We start from the raw sequence: 21,877 nt of genomic DNA, 5'->3' as shown, positions 1-21,877 counted from the left end.
ATTACACATACATTCAAAGTACACCGCCCCATGCCAAATAATTAAATATGCTGCAGCGCGGCATTGCCGGGGCGCCTCAGGCGCCCGGCAATACCGCAGTGCAGCTCATTGAGGCTGCATTGGGAGGGAGAGGTGTACACTAATTGATTGATTAATTGTATAATTAAAATCAATAAAAGATTATCACAAAATATTTTCATAATCAATTGGCTAATCGCATAACTAAACCACTAGTGCTTCATCCGAAGATGTATCTTTTAGAAATTTAATTAAATAAGTCATTTATAAAAAATTAAATAATTAATTGATTACTCAATAAATAATTAATCGATTAATCAATAAATAATTAATAGATGAAATGATTAATCAATAAATCAAAAATATCCTTGATAGCCACATCACTTGGTCACTCATGTCCAAATATTAGCTTCCCAGCTCAAAAGGTGCTTGAGATATTGGCCAAATGAGAAAGAAAATAAATAAATGATTAATAATTAAAATAAATAAATAATAATCATAAAAAAATGAAATTATTAATCAATTTGGTCAGAGAACACATAAACTACCACTATTTCATCAGAATCTGTAACTTTAAAAAAAAAAATTTTTTTGTCATTAATCGAATAATTAAATAATTAATCGATTAATTGATTAATTAATAAAACAAAAATATCCTTTGCAGCCAAATCACCTGGTCATTGGCATGTCCAAATATCAGCTTCCTAACTCAAAAGGTGCCTGAGTTAATGGTCAGAAGAGAAAGGAAATTTGATTAATTAAATAAGTACTTAATTAATCGCTAATAATTAAATAACTCCTCAATTTATTGATTAATCAAAAAAAAAATACCGTTTTTGAGAAAGGACTTGCTCACTCTTGTGCCGAAATTTCAGCTTCCTAGCTCAAAGGATGGCTGAGATATCGTCCGAACAACCAAGAAAGAAAACAAGAAAGAAAACAAACAAGAAAACAAACAAGAAAACAAACAAGAAACCAGAGTGAAAACTGAGTACTCTCTTTCAGCGTGCGTCACTGCCGAGCCCCCTTTGGTGCCCGGCAATGACGATTTGCAATGCCTGGAGATGGCATAGGAAAGGAGCGGTGTACAACAAACAACCAGAGTGAAAACTGAGTACTCTCTTTCAGCGTGCGTCACTGCCGAGCCCCCTTCGGTGCCCGGCATTGACGATTTGCAATGCCTGGAGATGGCATAGGAAAGGAGCGGTGTTCAACAAGAAAGAAAACAACCAAGAAAACAAACAACCAGAGTGAAAACTGAGTACTCTCTTTCAGCATGCGTCACTGCCGAGCCCCCTTCGGTACCCAGCAATGACGATTTGCAATGCCTGGAGATGGCATAGGAAAGGAGCGGTGTACAAAAATGCCTTAAAAATGCCTTAAAATGAAGACAAACACCGTAAAACTAGAACTCGCGAAAGTATATAACTATCGCTAAACCTTAAAGAACACTACAAACACATTTTAGTCATATTTTTTAATGAGTAATGAACACAATTAATAAATGAATTTGTAAAGAATAATAAATAAAATTAATAAGATTATGTTATTCACCTTAAACATGGCGTCTCTTCTGAACACAAACACACATTTTAGCAGTCTTAGCCGGCGGCGCTTTTTCAGTGACGTATGCGAGAATATGTTCCCTATCATGAATGATGGTCGATACCGTCGACCGTGGCAGCCCTAAGGCATAGACCTTATCGCAAATCGCTAAATATCAACAGAGGGCGCTCCACCGCAAAGCATGATGGGATCGAAAAGGGGGCAAAGGTAAACACGAACCCAGAAGAGGAAGCGTCTGTCTACGATCGACGCTGTGTTTACGGAAAGGAAGATGGCTAATGTGAAAGAAATTCAGCGTTTTTTGGCATTAAAATCCAGCGATTTAAATAAATATTTGAGGGAAAGGGGGGTTCCCATTGGAGAAGAGAAACAACCTGCTTATGCAAGAACAGTTCCTGAATGTTGAAACCTCGATCGGCCATACAAATATCGCTGGGCTGGAACTTGTCTACAATGTTCGTCATCTTTACAATTTTTTTGGCCGACGTGTTTCCTCCTGTAGGTTTGGAAATGTATGAAATTGTTCCGCTAGGTGTAATACCAACAAGGCATTTGAGAGTAGGTCTTGACTTATATTGGCTGTACACTTGCGAACAAAACTTGGGAGACGGTGCTTTGTCCTAATCCAAAGCGAAATGCGAGGTCCTCGTCGCGAAGATTAAGCCGAAGCTTCATGTGTCATGAGCAGTTGATCCTCTAAAGATTGGGATCGCTTAACTCCGAGTTTTGTAGTATTGTTTATTTGCCAGGTCTTGTCTTCCATTGATAATTTCCCCTTATAATAATGAAGGTTCTGTGCATGAGGGGATACTTCTGCTAATAACCACTTAAACAGGTCATAACTAGGTAAACCTGTATAAAGTTTCACAAGTTCATCACAGTTTGCTATGTCCGAAACAGTAAGCTTCTTGTTACATACTGCAATGGCGGCTTTCAGTTTTGCGACGGTGCCCTTGGCTTGCAAATACTGGCTCATGAGCTGATCACAGTTCACAGTTAATTTGTCACAGTAAAAAAGTCCTAAAAGTAGTTTAAAGTGGTAAGGATCACGTAGCGTGTCAATGTAAACAAGCAGTCTGTCAAAGTGACAGCGACCGCCGGCGGCACCATTGCCCCTTTTCCGATCCCATGACGCATTGCGGTTCCGATTCGCGATAAGGTCTATGCGCTATCACCGACACTTTTTCACCTTTTTCATACCTTTTAATCAGATTTAACTTATCTTCCATCGTAACCACATTACGCTTGGAAACACTAGCATTATCCTTCTTAGGACCCATGGCTAACACAGACACAGTAAAGGAATACTGTACGTCGCCTCTGTTTTGAATGAGAACCAGCAGTTGCACTTATGTACAGTATACTGTACGTACATTTTAATATATTTTTAATGTGCTTTTTATTGTATTTTAAATTGTTTTTCTTCTTTTATTGTTAATTTATGTGCTATTTTATTTATTTTAAATATATTTTTAAGGGGGGAAAAAAAATCACGTCCGTAGGAGTGACGTAAAGTCGCACATAATGACGTTCGCTGAACTGAAATTTACTCTAGAAGAGTGGCGTAAAGTCGGATTTGACGTAGGTCGAAATGGCGTAAAACGGGGTATGACTGTATATATAAACAAGCACACAGCCATGCAATCTCCATAGACAAACATTGGCAGTAGAATGGGCCGTACTGAAGAGCTCAGCGACTTTCAACGTGGCACCGTCACAGGATGCACCTTTCCAACAAGTCAGTTCGTCAAATTTCTGCCCTGGTCTGCTATTTTAAATGCTGTATTGTGAAGTGGAAACGTCTAGGAGCAACAACAGCTCAGCCACAAAGTGGTAGGCCACACAAGCTCACAGAACGGGACTGCTGAGTGCTGAAGCACGTAGCGAAAAAGATCGTCCGTCCTCGGTTACAACACTCACTACCGAGTTCCAAACTGCCTCTGGAAGCAACGTCAGCACAACTGTTCGTCAGGAGCTTCAAGAAATGGGTTAAAATTGGCCGAGCAGCCGCACACAAGCCTAAGATCATGCGCAATGCCAAGCGTCGGCTGGAATGGTGGAAAGCTCACAGCCATTGGACTCTGGAGCAGTGGAAACACGTTCTCTGGAGTTATGAATCAAGCAGTCCCATGGACGAATCTGGGTTTGGCGGATGCCAAGAGAACGTTACCTGCCCGAATGCACATTGCCAACTGTAAAGTTTGGTGGAGGAGGAATAATGGTCTGGGGCTGTTTTTTTATGTTTTGGGCTAGGCCCCGTAGTTTCAGTGAAGGGAAACCTTAACGCTACAGCATACAATGACATTTTCGACGATTGTGTGCTTCCAACTTAGCGGCAACAGTTTGGGGAAGGCCCTTTCCTGTTTCAGCATGACAATGTCCCTGTGCACAAAGCGAGGTCCACACCGAAATAGTTTGTTGAGACCGGTGTGGAAGAACTTGACTGGCCTGCACAGAGCCCTGACGTCAACCCCATCGAACACCTTTGGGATGAATGGGAATGCCGACTGTGAGCCAGGGCTAATCGCCAAGTACAAACACAAGGACACCAAGGACTTCCAGGAAAGAAGTTGGTATTTCAAAAAAGTGGATTTGGGGTGAAATTAGCGGGGGTAGAAAAGATCAAGGTTTTGGATGGGGGAAGATAAGAGATGGTGGTGAACAGCTGTTTTAAAGACCTGGAGGGAGGAGTGGGATTGAAGAGAGTGAGGGAGTTTGGTCCAGAGGTGGGAGAAAAGAGGAATGAAGTAGTGAAGGTGAGCAGAGAGTCTTGATTTTGGCAGTTTAACCATAAGAGGGTTGCAGGCAGATCTTGTGCGACCTGTAGGAATATTTGGGGGACAGAGCCCAGAGAGAGCTGGAGGAGCAAGGCCGGAGAGGAGTCGGTAGAAGACAGAAAGACCACCAACCTGCCTGCGGTCAGTAAGTGAAAGGCCCTCGGAGGTAGCTTCATCACGGGAGATTCCAATGATTCTGAACGCTTTGGTTTCAACAGCGTGAAGACGAGCTAGGTGTGAGGCAGGAGCACCAGCCCAGAGGGGAGAGCAGTATTCCATTGAGCTGCGGAGGAAAGCCTTGTATGTGGTGAGGAGCTCAGGTGTGCCAAGGAAGGACTTCACACGACGGAGGATGCCCAGTAGGCGACTGGCTTTGGAGGCCAGATTTGAAATGTGGTTTTTCCCAGGAAAGATCATGGCAGATAGTGAGACCCAAAAGCTTGAGTGACAGAACTTCTTGGACAGGATTATTCAGAAAGTGGATGGGAGGGTTGTCCAGTCGGTCTTTTCGGAGAGACATCGTAAGAGTGTGAGATTTGTCAGGATTGAAAGACATGTTCCACTTGTTTGCCCAGTCTGTGATTTTGTCCAGGTCTGCAGAGAGTGAGGAGGCTGCAGACTGCCAGTCTGAGGGATGAGGTATGGAGCGGCAGAGAGTGGAGTCATCAGCAAAGAGATGGAGAGGATTTTCAAGAGAGTCAGAGAGATCATTGATGAAGACCAGAAAAAGCACAGGGCCCAGAACACTGCCTTGGGGAACTCCAGCCTGAACAGGAAGAGGAGATGAGAGAAACCCATTCAGGGCCACACGTTGACTACGACTAGAGAGGAAGTCCGCCAACCATGCGTGGAGATTTCCATGGATACCAAAGGAGGAGAGTTTGGTGAGCAGAGTGGGGTGCCAGACCGTATCGGTCCCAATTAGACAATCTTGTCCCAATTTCATTCATTTTATTTTCAAAATGTTTAATTTCATTCACTTTAAGTGGAGGTTGAAACCAAAGCATCAAATACTGAGCTTCGCAGTGAAGCGGAAGTGATTTTTTGATCACGCCATATAAAAGCAGCAAGTATGGTTGATGAAGGTGATGTCAGCTGACTTCCAAGCAAATTATCGAGTGAATAGAGCAGAATGTTTGTGAAGTACAACATGCAATAAAAAAAATAAAATAAAATAAAAACCACCTTTAGAGGCCATTTTTTCCCCGCAAGCGGGGGTTGGCCTTTTTCGGGAACTGTGGTTGTTGTTGTTTTTCGGTCCCCTTTTTTGAAGCAATGTTTTACGGCCGGATGCCCTTCCTGACGCCAACCCTTTTTGCCACCTTTAACGACAAGCAGGGAATTACCAGTGAACTGGTACTCAATTTGCCGACCTCGGAAGGATGACAGGCTGAGTCAACCCCCCTGGCGTTAATTCAGCGATTGACCGGGATTCGAACCCAGGATCCTAGGATCCTAAGCCGGCACCCTAGCCGCTAGCCCAACACCAGGGACTAGTTTAAAACGTTCACTCCTTCATTGCTCTTTTCTCCCGCCTCTGGAACAAACTCCCCCACTCCCTTCAATCCCACTCCTCCCTCCAGGTCTTTAAAACAGCTGTTCACCACCATCTCTTATCTTTCCCCATCCAAAACCTTGATCTTTTCTACCCCCACTAATTCACCCCAGATCCACTTTTTTGAAATACCAACTTCTTTCCTGGAAGTCCTTGCAGCGTCCAAGTGTTTTATACTTCTCCCACCCTCCCCTCTCCCACCCTACAAAACAGTTGGACCTTGCTGAATTCTTCATTCTTGGAGTACTTTACGACACAACAGGTGTGTGTGTGGTACGTGTGGTGTGTGATGTGTGTGATGTGTGTGATGTGTGTGATGTGTGTGATGTGTGTGATGTGTGTGATGTGTGTGATGTGTGTGATGTGTGTGATGTGTGTGATGTGTGTGATGTGTGTGATGTGTGTGATGTGTGTGATGTGTGTGATGTGTGTGATGTGTGTGATGTGTGTGATGTGTGTGATGTGTGTGATGTGTGTGATGTGTGTGATGTGTGTGATGTGTGTGTGTGTGTGTGTGTGTGTGTGTGTGTGTGTGTGTGTGTGTGTGTGTGTGTGTGTGTGTGTGTGTGTGTGTGTAGGACCTCAATCACCCACACTGCTAGGCTAGGTAATCAGAAGTACAACATGCAATCTACCATATAAAACAAAATGTCAGTTTGTGTGTTTGTACTGATGTCTGTCCCCCTTCATGAGGGTAGGTTTTAAAGGCTAATCTTTAAAAAAACACAAATGTGTTCACTCCGTCTATTTTTGAGGATAAAAAAACTTGAAAAACATTTTCCATAAAAGAGTAATTATGTTTCTTCTGTTGGAATTGTAGATGGTGGCTTGCAAACGGAGCCTCAGGGGCGGTGTACAGAAGCGTTTTTTTGTTTTAAATAATGCAAGGCGCAGGGAGGTGAAATTCGCTGCACATGATGTGCAACGCGCGCAGAGTAAAACGAGCGTTCATTTATGTCCAAATGATGTCTGACAAATAAAGAAGATATTCGCACACGCGACACAAGGCCGAGGCTTCAGACTTTGGCACTGCACCATCGAGTAAACTGTTCCAACCCGTCATATTTGATGGGCTTTTTACGAGTCTTTTGATTAAATCCGACAATGAGCGATCTGAGAATTAACAATCAATATTAAAGGATATCTGTGTGCGTACTATTCCTATCCCTTTGGGAATATTCAAGGCAAAAAGGTGACGCAGGTGACAAGCAATGTGCTGATACAAAATCATTGCAAACAGATAGTGAGGCAGCATGTAAGCAAAAACAGGTTGTATTGATGCACCTATGCTTCCAGCATATTCAAAACATTTCCCAAAATAAAGATTTAACGGCAAAATTGTTTTTGAAAATTCAATGATTCTGTGTAGGTGACTAATAATGTGTAAGCCCCCCTCTCATTACCAAACATCACACGGCAAGATCAAGCTGTGTGCCCCCACCTCAAAAAACATCATGGCAGGGCCCCTTACTTCGAGCAAGATCAAGTTGAGACCACCCCACTCCCCCACCTGGGACAATATCATGCCGAGACAAATCCCTCCAACCCCCCACCTGGAACAAGATGACGCAAAGGTCCCACACCTAAAGCACCAGCACACCAAACACCCCCAACACTAACGAGATCACACCAATGCCCCCCACCTCCAACAAGATCACGCCGATGCCCCCCACCTCCAACAAGATCACGCCGATGCCCCCCACCTCCAACAAGATCACGCCGATGCCCCCCACCTCCAACAAGATCACGCCGATGCCCCCCACCTCCAACAAGATCACGCCGATGCCCCCCACCTCCAACAAGATCACGCCGATGCCCCCCACCTCCAACAAGATCACGCCGATGCCCCCCACCTCCAACAAGATCACACCGATGCCCCCCACCTCCAACAAGATCACACCGCTGCCCCCCACCTCCAACAAGATCACACCGCTGCCCCCCACCACCAACAAGATCACACCACTGCCCCCCACCTCCAACAAGATCACACCACTGCCCCCCACCTCCAACAAGATCACACCACTGCCCCCCACCTCCAACAAGATCACACCGCTGCCCCCCACCCCCAACAAGATCACACCACTGCCCCCCACCACCAACAAGATCACACCAGCTGCCCCCCACCTCCAACAAGATCACACCGCTGCCCCCCACCTCCAACAAGATCACACCGCTGCCCCCCACCCCCAACAAGATCACACCACTGCCCCCCACCTCCAACAAGATCACGCCGAAGCCCCCCACCTCCAACAAGATCACACCGCGGCCCCCCACCTCCAACAGGATCACACCGCTGCCCCCCACCTCCAACAAGATCACACCGTTGCCCCCCACCACCAACAAGATCACACCACTGCCCCCCACCTCCAACAAGATCACACCGCTGCCCCCCACCCCCAACAAGATCACACCACTGCCCCCCACCTCCAACAAGATCACACCGCTGCCCCCCACCCCCAACAAGATCACACCACTGCCCCCCACCCCCAACAAGATCACACCACTGCCCCCCACCTCCAACAAGATCACACCGCTGCCCCCCACCCCCAACAAGATCACACCACTGCCCCCCACCTCCAACAAGATCACACCGCTGCCCCCCACCCCCAACAAGATCACACCACTGCCCCCCACCTCCAACAAGATCACACCGCTGCCCCCCACCCCCAACAAGATCACACCACTGCCCCCCACCTCCAACAAGATCACACCGCTGCCCCCCACCCCCAACAAGATCACACCACTGCCCCCCACCTCCAACAAGATCACACAACTGCCCCCCACCCCCAACAAGATCACACCACTGCCCCCCACCCCCAACAAGATCACACCACTGCCCCCCACCTCCAACAAGATCACACCGCTGCCCCCCACCCCCAACAAGATCACACCACTGCCCCCCACCTCCAACAAGATCACACCGCTGCCCCCCACCTCCAACAAGATCACGCCGATGCCCCTCACCTCCAACAAGATCACGCCGATGCCCCCCACCTCCAACAAGATCACGCCGATGCCCCCCACCTCCAACAAGATCACACCGATGCCCCCCACCTCCAACAAGATCACACCGATGCCCCCCACCTCCAACAAGATCACACCGCTGCCCCCCACCACCAACAAGATCACACCACTGCCCCCCACCTCCAACAAGATCACACCACTGCCCCCCACCTCCAACAAGATCACACCACTGCCCCCCACCTCCAACAAGATCACACCGCTGCCCCCCACCCCCAACAAGATCACACCACTGCCCCCCACCACCAACAAGATCACACCAGCTGCCCCCCACCTCCAACAAGATCACACCGCTGCCCCCCACCCCCAACAAGATCACACCACTGCCCCCCACCTCCAACAAGATCACACCGCAGCCCCCCACCTCCAACAGGATCACACCGCTGCCCCCCACCTCCAACAAGATCACACCGTTGCCCCCCCCCCACCACCAACAAGATCACACCACTGCCCCCCACCTCCAACAAGATCACACCGCTGCCCCCCCCACCCCCAACAAGATCACACCACTACCCCCCACCTCCAACAAGATCACACCGCTGCCCCCCACCCCCCCCCCCAACAAGATCACACCACTGCCCCCCACCCCCAACAAGATCACACCACTGCCCCCCACCTCCAACAAGATCACACCGCTGCCCCCCACCTCCAACAAGATCACACCGCTGCCCCCCACAAGATCACACCACTGCCCCCCACCCCCAACAAGATCACACCACTGCCCCCCACCTCCAACAAGATCACACCGCTGCCCCCCACCCCCAACAAGATCACACCACTGCCCCCCCACCTCCAACAAGATCACACCGCTGCCCCCCACCCCCAACAAGATCACACCACTGCCCCCCACCTCCAACAAGATCACACCGCTGCCCCCCACCCCCAACAAGATCACACCGCTGCCCCCCACCCCCAACAAGATCACACCACTGCCCCCCCACCCCCAACAAGATCACACCACTGCCCCCCCCCCACCTCCAACAACATCACACCGCTGCCCCCCACCCCCAACAAGATCACACCACTGCCCCCCACCTCCAACAAGATCACACCGCTGCCCCCCACCCCCAACAAGATCACACCACTGCCCCCCACCCCCAACAAGATCACACCACTGCCCCCACCCCCAACAAGATCACACCACTGCCCCCCACCTCCAACAAGATCACACCGCTGCCCCCCACCGCCAACAAGATCACACCACTGCCCTCCACCCCCAACAAGATCACACCGCTACCCCCCACCTCCAACAAGATCACACCACTGCCCCCCACCTCCAACAAGATCACACCGCTGCCCCCCACCCCCCACCTTAAACAAGCTCCTCACATCGAGTGCTTCTCACATGTTGAACCGTAACAAGGTTCAACGAGAACGGCGCTCAGTAGAGAGCAAACCTCTGCCTCGTTGGCCATAATCACTCAATGCAATGCCAATGCCAATGGTGAAGAATCACTTAAAAAATTAAATAATTAAATAACGGAGACTTTGACGATGATTCCACAAACTATTTCGGCATTAGAAGAAAATATATTAAAATTTGATATTTCATTCACCAAGAGAGTTCCATCACGTCATGTCAGGTCACCTCACGTCACGTCATGGCGTTAGATTCGGGTTCGGCCCTTTAAACAGCTTCCTTCCGTTCACATCCCGGAAAAGCAGAGGACCTCGGCTAGTGGATCGGCACGCGTGCCCTCCACTACCGGCTAGTCCGAGTAGGCCTCACAGCAAGGCCCCAACAAGTCCATTACAGCTGAGGCCTTACCCCGGGCTTTGTCGGTCGGGTAGCGTTAGATTCGGGTTCGGCCCTTTAAACAGCTTCCTTCCGTTCACATCCCGGAAAAGCAGAGGACCTCGGCTAGTGGATCGGCACGCGTGCCCTCCACTACCGGCTAGTCCGAGTAGGCCTCACAGCAAGGCCCCAACAAGTCCATTACAGCTGAGGCCTTACCCCGGGCTTTGTCGGTCGGGTAGGAGTTTCTCAGCTTTATGGAGGAATCGGAGTGCCCGGTCCTTGTCACCAGCCGCGAAGAGCTTGTTGCGCGATGTCCCAACAACGTTCAGCTTCATCTCGGTTCCCGTCCATAGCGAGGACCGGAGGATGACGTATCTACAATCGCGGCACTAGGGGAGCTAAAACTAAGCCCGGGTTGTTGGGGTTCGGGGAAGAGGGGAGGGAGAGAGAGGTGGGAGGAGTGAGTGAGAGGTGGGAGGGGTTAAGGCGCAGGGGTGGGGTTAAGGGGAGGGGGGAGGAGTTAGTGGGAGGAGGAGGAGTTGGTGGGAGGGGAGGAGGAGTTAGGGGGAGAGGCGGGGAGGAGGAGTTAGGGGGAGAGGCGGGGAGGAGGGGAGGGGAGAGGTGAGGGAGAGGTGAGGGAGAAGTAAGGGAGAGGTAAGGGAGAGGTGAGGGAGAGGTGAGGGAGAGGTGGAAGGGGTGAGGGAGAGGTGGGAGGGGGGGTGAGAGAGGTGAGAGAGAGGTGGGAGGGGTGAGAGAGAGGTGGGAGGGGTGAGAGAGGGGGGAAGGGGTGAGGGAGAGGGGGAAGGAGTTAGGGGGAGGTGGGTGGGGGAGGGAGTTAGGGGGAGGTGGGTGGGGGAGGGAGTTAGAGGGAGGTGGGTGGGGGAGGGAGTTAGGGGGAGGTGGGTGGGGGAGGGAGTTAGGGGGAGGTGGGTGGGGGAGGGAGTTAGGGGGAGGTGGGAGGAGGAGAGGGGAAAGGTGTGAGGAAAAGGTGGGAGGGGTGAGGAAGAGGGGGAGGGGTGAGGAAGAGGTGGGAGGGGTGAGGAAGAGGGGGAGGGGTGAGGAAGAGGTGGGAGGGGTGAGGAAGAGGGGGAGGGGTGAGGAAGAGGTGGGAGGAGTGAGGAAGAGGGGGAGGGTTGAGGAAGAGGGGGAGGGGTGAGGAAGAGGTGGGAGGGGTGAGGAAGAGGGGGAGGGGTGAGGAAGAGGGGGAGGGGTGAGTAAGAGGTGGGAGGGGTGAGTAAGAGGTGGGAGGGGTGAGTGAGGCTGTGGGAGAGGTTACGGGGAGGGGTGGGGGTTAAGGGGAGGAAGAGGAGGTTAGGGGGACGTGGAAGGGTGATGTTCCATCCGTTTCCGTCCCAACGATGACAATCGAGGCACCCGATGATAATTACCAACCGGCTTTGTTTCATCACCTGGACAACTCGCGTGCCTGTTCTGTAAACATTAACTGTAACATGCGTTACCGTCAATATATTATATATGCATTTAAACTATACTCGTGCTAGTTATTGTTTATCCTTTTTCATTAATTAGAGCCGCTGGGAATAATCCGCCGCTGAGCTGAGCCGTGGGTGCAGCACGAGCACGATGGTCCAAACGGTCTTCTGGTCGTGATTGCGTGATCAAACCGTGAATGACGAGGAAAGGTGCACTCACTCACCTGTCAAACTTCCAGAAATATTTCCACGGATTTGGAAATCAGAGTCTGGGATTGGAAACAGGGAAGGAGTTAAAAAAAGAATGGCCGTTTTATTGTGATAATTAGCACAGCTTTTAGTTCCAAGGGCTTTGCTTTGAATCATGTCTGGCGGTCCCCAGGGTGTTCATGGGGGACAAACTCAAGACAAAAACCTCACAAGAACATCGGATCGTGGGCAGGAAAAGCATGGACACCATTGTGTAAATGAAACATTTTGGTCCTCTTCAGCTGAAAAGTTTGTGGATAGATTAGGAGTTTCCTTGCTTTGATATCGAGTTCGATTTCTTCTTGTGACCAGTTTATTATTCCGCAACACTGATAATGATAATGCAACTTAGTTTATGCCTTTGATTTTGTTCCTTGGAGACAGGTAAGTTTTCACGATCATCCTCGTTCAATGCAGGTATTATTTGGCAATTGTTTCCACCGTTTGTTTATGACATTTGCTGGGAAATGATGACGCTATAGGTCACGTGGTATGGCAGCCATCTTGGATAGAAAAAGGTACCTTATCCGATCAACACGAAACTTCACAAACGTGATCCCCTACCCATACATATGCAAAGTACATTTTTGATGTCATATGTCACGTGGTTTGGCAGCCATCTTGGATAGAAAAACGAACCTTATCCGGTCAACACGAAACTTCACCAAAATGATCCCCTACCCATACATATGCAGAGTGTACATTTTTTTTATGTCACATGTCACGTGGTTTGGCAGCCATCTTGGATAGAAAAACGAACCTGATCCGATCAACACGAAACTTCACCAACATGATCCCCTACCCATACATATGCCGAGTGTACATTTTTTATGTCGTGTGTCACGTGGTTTGGCAGTCATATTAGCTTGAAAGCCGATATTTAAAAAACCCTTCTCCAAAACCGCTTCACCGATCGATGTGAAACCTGTCATGTCTGGTAAAAATGTGATAATAGAGAACAGCTGAAGGGATTTAAATCAGACTTGATTATTTTTAGGGCAGTCAACGAGGACATCTATCCATCGTCACGGGTAGGGACAACGCGGAGACATATTGGCGACACAGTCGCAGGGCTCTAGTTATTCATAATTCAAGTACGTATAGATTCCAAAAATCCAATGTTGCCGCTTATTCGGTTGCACGTTAATTTTCTATGACGTCATCAAATTTGCATATGCCCATTCAATATGTAGAATCAATATCGGACGTTTAAATCCGTCAGCAAAGTGACTGATACTTTTGCTAATCTATCTATAAATTTCAGTACCGTATTTAGAATATGGATAAATTTGATTGATGGAATTGGGCTTAAAACGTTAGAGTTTACAAAATAACTGAATCGACAATTAATTCAAATAACTACTTTTATAAAGTGTGAAATGTTTTCTACAAATAAAATGTTATATTGAAGATTATGAAGAAGTGATTGTAATGTGTGCAATGGTGCCACCTGCGGGCATTCCGACATCACGTTAACCTTTAATGGCGGAAAGATACTGAACTTTAATTTACCATCCTCCCAACAGTATCTCTTCTTATACAAAATGTCGAGGCTCATAAAAGCAGTCCCATCGGCGTGTACACAAATCGATTAATATTGTAAAGTATTGCCAAAGTTCATGGTCATCAGTTTCCCTCATCAACTGCTCGACGTTAGTTTCCGACTCACCTCTAGCTGAGCGTTATGGCCACGGATTTGCACGACACTTGCTGGACAGGTTGGGTGTGTGACAATGAAGAATTGGTACAATTTTGGTGAAAATTTGAATCCGGATCAGAGAATTGTTTTTTTAACGATTCTTCACCATTGAATGATCGGGCTGAAACCGATATTATAACACGATATCTCAAAAAGTTATGGATGGATTCAGACAAAATTTGGTGAACAGGATTGGCGTGTGACAAGGACAAATCGAATTGGTTTTGGTGAACATCAGAATCCGGAAACGAGAATTTGTACATTTTTAAAGTGATTCGTCACTATTGAGAGAGATGGCCAAAAACGATATATTTCAATTATAACGAGAACGACACTCGTAAAACGCATAGTCTCACCTCACACGTTCATTCTTAACAAAGATACCATTGTTAACTGCACACGCTATGGCCCATACATCTGTGTCAACCATGCAACCAATTAATATGAAGTCAGTTTCTTGGTATGGGTTATGTACGTCACAAATTTAATTCGTCCATCACATCAGGTCATACGTCAGAAATATGAAGTTTCAGATATTTTGGATAAAGATTTCAATTCAACCAATTATGGCTGGAATACCACTTCACTACTGACGTCATCGTTATCACCCCATATACATCCCATGGGGAGTTGATATATATCAAATTTCATTTTTTTTTCGTTGAGCTGTTTGAGAAAATGACAAAAAATTTCCTTTAATCCAACATGGCTGCCATACAATACGACCTATGATGTCAGAGTTCTCCATGGGGAGTCCCTCGCACATTTAAAGTTTTGCATCGATCGGACAAGCGGTTACAAAGAAAAACATTTTTAAAGCAAAATAATATGGACAAAGACGACAGAAAAGCAAACACATACACCCACTACATTCGCATCCTTTTCGGGGTGAGTAATAAAATAACAATTTTAAAGATCGTTTATAAAATCCAGAAGTTTAGCTCTCCTGAAGCAATTTTATACACCACCCACCCTTATGCACACTGTGATAAGACAACATTGAGTCGCAATTCAGGACATGGAGGCTTTATTGATAATGAGAGCGCAGCATCAATCAGCATGGTCATTATGGCGGCGCATTTTTTACCCCGATACACATGCCACACCCTCTAATGCTATATTATATATCGATGTACAGTATTGCATGGTTCTTGGGAGTATTATGAAGGCGACTTGTTTTCTACAGTCTTGAAGTATATAATTCAATTTAAGTAAAGGTTTAAAGATTATATGAATAAAAAAAATCTGGGTTTTACCGCCATTTTTCCCAGTGTCTATTACACCACCCCATTTAACACATTAAATTACTTATCCATGCCTGTTGTTTGTGTCCATTATGACATCCTTAAAACGGTAAATTTCCTGTTTGGAATGATTTTCAATTTTGCTTGACTGCTACGTAGGCAGACAGCAAAATAAATTATCCCACTCCTCTCTGCGCATGTGTGAACGGGTCAATACAATGTGACATGTATGTACGTGCAAATGTTCCCTGTTCAAACGGTTCTCTTTACGTTTCCAGGAGTTATGCCAGAGTGCAAATGGCGTGGACGTGAAACAGTCCTGTATTCTGAGAGTTAATAAATGTACGACAAGCGATCGATGTCTGTCGACTTACATTACACAATGCGTAAAACTTTTCTCCTTCACGTCCTCCGCTGAGCGATAGTCATGTCAATCACACCTTCTTCCTCTTCACAAGAATCGTGAGGGTTTTGGAAAATTTACTCCCAATGAGCTTTATAGTTATACGATCTTCTGCCGCTCAACACAACATATCTGGTTCAGTTGGAGTAACATTTGCCTTCCTCTTTCTCGTGTGACTGACTTCATCCACCATGATTTTATTTTTTTTCAGGCAGAGGAGACAGTGCAATGCATTGTGGGACATTGGCATCTACCAATCAAACGTTTATCCAGCGGATATCTACCCAAACGTACTTTATCTGAAAATAGTTAACTATCAAATAAAAATCTTAACCACAGGCTAGTTCTTATCCAGTGGTTAATTCATCCGGGCTTCCAGCAACCGGGCCCTGGTGCTGTGGGATGGTCCGGATGGTGGGGGAGGCCATCACCACCCAGAATAGCACCTCATGGCCTAGCGAAGGTTTAAAAAGAACAAAGACAAATTTACGAAGGGTAGAACATAAAACAAAGGCTCGCAGGGATGGTGATTTTAGACATGTCAGAGTGGGTAGATCTCATCTATCTATTACATAAGCTACATATCGAATATCACAATTAATTATTTCACACTTGCTCTTAAGACATTTACTAAGGAACTGCCCAAACGATACTAAGCAATGTTAGTTAGCCTCTAGGAGTTACTACCACAAAAATACATGGAAACACGCAAAAAACATTTTAACACTCATTGTTGCTGCTGTTGTGGCTGATTGTTGTTGTGTACCTTAATTGTTTTTACGGCGTAGCCCATTGGGCAAAGCCGTCGAGAAGTGTTTCTCTGTCCGTATGTATGTCCCCTCAAAGTACACCAATCAGAGCTGAAGATCTGGTCACATGACAGGGGTGATGTGATGTCACTACGGCGGTTCGACTGCTGAGTGCTGATTCCACACATCGCCATTTTGATTCCTATGCCGTTCAGGCCGAACGTATTATCGTCAAAACTGTCATGTATCACAATCTGTATGCTCCACCTTTACGTTTTTCATTCAGTGTGAAGACACAAACACGTGAAACACATGAAGTAAACCCCGTGAAAATAAGGATCTTTTATAACACTCGATTGTTATCATGGCTGTGGTTGTTGTTGTTTGTGCGTTCTTCTGTGTAGTTTTATATATTATTTCTCTATTGCTTTGTAAAATATCACTACTGTATATATAATTTTGTATGCTCGTTCCGTGTTCTTCTAAAGTGTTTCTGTCGTATAATAATAAATGTTTCCGTTCAAACTGCTGTGTAAATAAACCATACATTAGCGCTTCTTCCTCTTCTTCAACCTCACAGAGGCTTTTATAACTGGCAAATTCGTTATTCAATAAACGATTTTTTAAGGAGTAGATGTTTGGTTTCTGTGTTTACAGAGTTTGTCTGTCTATGTATGTATGTCCCTCACATATTATTTTAATGAGTTTTATTGCCGACAATTACGCTTCTGAAAGGTAGAATGCAATGAATGCCATTTATGTTCCTTTCAACACCCTTTAGGCTTAGGGAACGTTCATATATTACGTCATATACCAGGTTGGGGCAAATTATCATGGATTGGGAGGAACTGAAATTATGACAACGAGGTGATGATATATGGAGGGGGGAGGAGGGGGTGCATGCCTCCCAGATCATATATAATTAAAACTGATTGAGGGCTCTTCAAACATTGAAGCATTTATTATGACTGCCTCAAACCACCCTAAGCCTGGTGGTAACACTTCATTTGTACTCCAGCCGCAGTAAAACACCTCATTCCGTAGCACACAGTGGTGTGTATCGGGATGGTGCTGAGTCCACTTTGATAGTGTTGACTAACTGACCAACAAATAGAATAAACCAGGTGTCTCAATGCAATCTCTTCACTTCCATGGTGACAGACAGCTTAGAAGACATACAGTACTTCAAAATAATTTAATACTTACATTATTTGTTAACTGGGGTCTCCACGCAGGTCATACTTTCCTCTTCAACTAAAGTATCAAACAAGCCCGGCTACGCCACTGTTAGACTTTCGGTCTTGTTAATATTATAGGACATGAGCAGCCACATGAAAGCTCGAGGTCCTGCTTCTTCACGTAACAGACATCTATTAACAGTAACCACCCATTGCCTCCAGAGGCAACAAGGTGTCAATATTGGTGGATTGCAAATTATAGAATCAAATGGCAGAGCCAGACGTACATAGACAATTACCGTATTCTGGTAGGTTTCGAGCGTACAAAACCTGTCTTTGTCGGACTTGATAATACAGATACTACAAGGACAGCTATTTGTAATGCAGATTTAACTGCTTAACATTTACAAATCCAATCCAAAAGTGAATCAGTGTTGCTTTGGAGCACAAGGTTTCAATGTCAAACCTCAATATCAAAAGATGAGATATTCAGACTAATGAGAATTCTTTGGACAAATCCTACATTTTTTTTTTTAAACCAGAGCCCAATGTTAGTGAAGATGTGCAAGTGAATGAATGTGCAGTGAAAGTGAATTTTGTGCAGAATTGAATGAAAATGTGTGGTACCCCCATTTTTTCACATACCATAAACCAAATTATCAAGCAAACTCCAAGTTTACAAACTTGCAAGCCCCAACTTCACAAACTGTAGAAGTACTCGACAACTAAACATGGTGGACCGTTTCAATTTCAAAAACTCAAACGTTCATTGGTAAATGGTCCAAAATGTGATCCTTTAAGTTGTGCAACTGCTCTTGTGTATCGGTTTTTGTTCAATAACCTGTCCGAATGAAGTTTGTACCCCTCAATGTGTACTCGATCAGTACACCTGGGTTAAACCTAAACAATCACTTGATACAGAAATTTGTTTTTAAATGTTAAGCTTACACCAAGTGACCTAAAGGAGATTTTAGAACCTTGAAAAAGTTCCAGTACAACAGTTTGCTTCCACACAAACGCAGCAACTTGTCAAAACGCAACAAGTCAAAAGTGAAGTTAAACAAGGAGAATTTTGCAATGCATGTCGACTACTGGTCCCAATGAATATTCTTGGATTCAAAACGCTCAGCAATTTTGAGCCATATACAGGACAAATCGTTTTCGGTATGCAAAGCCACACAAGTTGCAGTTTTTGCAACTTATCATAATAAAGCCATGTACCACGTTTCAGTTCAATATGTCAAAGGGTAAGGGTAAAAAGTCTGGAAAACCGACCCATATATAATGTGACATTTTCGAAGTTCAAAAAAAAGGGCATAATAATAATAATAATAATACATTTATTTTATATAGCGCTTTTCAAGAAGCCCAAAGGTGCTTTGACAGAGTACAAAAGCCAAGTGCAAAAAGACAAAAATCAATAGGTAAATAATCAAAGCAAAAGGAAGGAGAAGTAGAAGAGATAGTCAGGGGTTCAATGCTGTGGGTTAAATGTTGAATGCAGTGTTGAACAGGTGGGTCTTGAGTGATGTTTTGAATGTGGTGAGTGAGGAGGAGTCTCTGATGGTGTGAGGTAGTGAGTTCCAGAGGGTGGGAGCAGCGATGGAGAAGGCCCTGTCCCCCGAGGATCTGAATTTGGTCCGCATGGCGGGGGGGGGGGGGGGGGGGTCAGGAGGTTGGTACCAGCAGAGCGGAGGTTGCGGGTGGGAGTGTGTCTGTGTGTCTGGAGAGGTCAGCCAGGTAGGATGGGGCCAGGTTATGGAGAGCTTTGTAGGTCAAGAGGAGGATTTTGTACTGGATTCTCTGGGGGATGGGGAGCCAGTGAAGCTTGTAAAGGACGGGGGTGATGTGGTCACGGGTCCGGGAATGGGTGAGAAGACGGGCAGCGGAGTTCTGAATGTATTGGAGTTTATTGGTGATTATTGAGGGTGAACCAAAGAGGAGGCTGTTGCAGTAGTCCAGACGTGAGGTGATGAAGGCGTGGATGAGGGTTTCTGCAGCCGTGGAGGAGAAGGATGGACGGAGACGGGCGATGTTTTTCAGGTGAAAGAAGGCTGTCTTTGTGATCTGTTTAGTGTATTTGTCGAAGGAGAGGGTTTGGTCAAAGATGATGCCAAGATTCCGGATGTGAGGGGAGGTGGATACTGGGAAACCGTCGATGTTGAGGGCAAAGTTATGGGTGGATTTGGTGAGCGTTTTTGGGCCAATGATGATTATTTCAGATTTATCATAGTTAAGTTTGAGGAAGTTGATTTGAAGCCAGGATTGTATTTCAGTGATGCAGTTTGTCAGGATAGAGTGGGTGGCGGTGGAGATGGACTTGGTGGAGATGAAAAGCTGGGTGACATCGGCGAAGCAGTGGAATTGGAAACCATGACGGCGGATTAAGTGACCAAGGGGGGACAGGTACAGGATGAAGAGGAGGGGGCCAAGAACTGAACCTTGGGGGACACCTTGGGGGAGGAGAGCAGTGGGGGATTTGCAGTTATTGATGGAGATGAACTGGCGTCTGTCGGAGAGGTATGATTTGATCCAAGAGGGAAGTGCCGGTAATGTTAAAGGTGGTTTCAAGTCGGGTGAGGAGGATGGTGTGATTGATGGTGTCAAAGGCGGCGCTGAGGTCGAGGAGGATGAGAATGTTGAGGTTGCCAGCGTCAGAGGAGAGGAGAAGGTCGTTAGTGATTTTGAGGAGAGCAGTTTCAGTACTGTGGTTGGAGCGGAATCCGGATTGGAATGTTTCATACAGGTTATTGGCAGAGAGGTGATGTTTGAGTTGAGTGGCTACAGCGCATTCCAAAACCTTTGACAGAAAGGGTAGGTTGGAGATGGGTCTGAAGTTGTTTAGGGTGTCAGGGTTGAGTCCAGGTTTTTTCAGAATGGGGGTAACAGCAGCAATTTTGAGGGATGGTGGGGCGATGCCTGTAGACAGGGAGGAGTTTATTGTTGCAGTGATAAGTGGAGAGAGAGCAGGAAGGGAGGCCTTGACAAAGCTGGAGGGGATGGGGTCAAGAGTGCAGGTGGCAGTTTTCATTCCTATGAGGAGTTCAGAGAGGTCAGTAGGGGAGACTGGGGAGAACTGAGACAGGGGTTGGCAGGATAAGGGGGGGCAGGTGGTTTGAGGAGGAGCAGGTGCGGTGGTGGTTAAGCTGCTGTAGATGTTGTCAATTTTGCTTTGGAAGAATGAAAGGAAGGAGAAGCAGTTGTCTACTGTGAATGACTGGGTGGTGGTGTCCAGGGGGCTGAGGAGTTTGTTTATTGTAGAGAAGAGTGCTTTTGGGTTTCCAGAACCAGAGTGGATAATTTGAGAGTAGTAGGCGGAGCGGGCGCGGGAGAGGGCATCTTTGTAGTGTTGTCGGTGGTCCTTGTCGGCTTGGGAGTGAATTGTGAGACCTGTTTTATTGCGGAGTCTTTCAAGTTGGCGAGCACGAGTTTTCATCAGGCGGAGTTCAGGGGTAAACCAGGGAGCAGAATGGGTGAAAGAAAACGTTTTGGTTTTTATAGGCACAAGCTGGTCAAGGTAGGAGGAGAGAGTGTGCTTGTAGTAGTCAGTGAGGTCAGAAGGGGTGTGGAGGTCAACGAAGGGAGAAGTGGACATTTTTTCAGAGAGGGTGGATGAGAATGAGGGAGGTGAAAGAGCGTTTAGCTTACGGAAGTTGATAGTGCGATAATGCCTTGGTGCTGGGGTGGGGATGTTGATGGTCATAGTGATGGCCAAGTGGTCAGAGAGGGTGAGGTCGGAGCCAGAGAGATGGTGCTCGGTGAAAAACTGGTTAAACACCACCACCACCACCACCACAACAACAACAACATGCATTTTAAGGCCATTTTCCCTGCTAGAGCGGGGGTTAGCCTTGACAATCTTCTCCATCTTGCCCTATTTTCTGCATCTCTCCTTGTTAACCCCCTTGCCCGCATTTCTTCTTCCACCATCTTTAGCCAAGTCTTTCTCGGTCTTCCCCGTCCTCTACTTCCTTCTACATTCATTTCCATCACTCTTCTCAACCAGTCACTTTCATCCTTCCTCAACACATGACCAAACCATCTCAACCTGTTCCTCTTCACAGCATCAATCACAGGCTCTATTCCCATCATTTTTTGCAATTCATCATTTGTCTTCCTCTCTCTCAACGACACTCCGCACATCCATCGAACCATTCGCATTTCCACCCTTTCCAACCTTCGTTGCTGCTCTACATTCATTACCCATGTCTCGCTCCCATAAATCATAACACTTCTCACACATGCAG

General features: G+C 46.5%; 1 protein-coding gene across 1 annotated transcript in view; it reads right to left on the bottom strand.

The window, feature by feature from the left end:
• The window catches only part of LOC137425455 (dnaJ homolog subfamily B member 12), an 80,193-nt gene extending 69,129 nt beyond the window's left edge, over positions 1-11,064 (bottom strand). The window contains 3 exon segments of the mRNA XM_078776661.1: positions 10,892-10,913; positions 10,915-10,965; positions 10,967-11,064. Coding sequence (XP_078632787.1) covers positions 10,892-10,913; positions 10,915-10,965; positions 10,967-11,026 — 133 coding nt within the window. The 5' untranslated portion in view covers positions 11,027-11,064.
• Between the last annotated feature and the right edge of the window lie 10,813 nt (positions 11,065-21,877).

The sequence above is a fragment of the Myxine glutinosa genome, chromosome 4 (genome assembly GCF_964187855.1).
Source record: "Myxine glutinosa chromosome 4, kmMyxGlut1.1, whole genome shotgun sequence".
Classification (NCBI taxonomy): domain Eukaryota; kingdom Metazoa; phylum Chordata; class Myxini; order Myxiniformes; family Myxinidae; genus Myxine; species Myxine glutinosa.
This window is presented reverse-complemented; position numbering and strand designations above follow the sequence as displayed.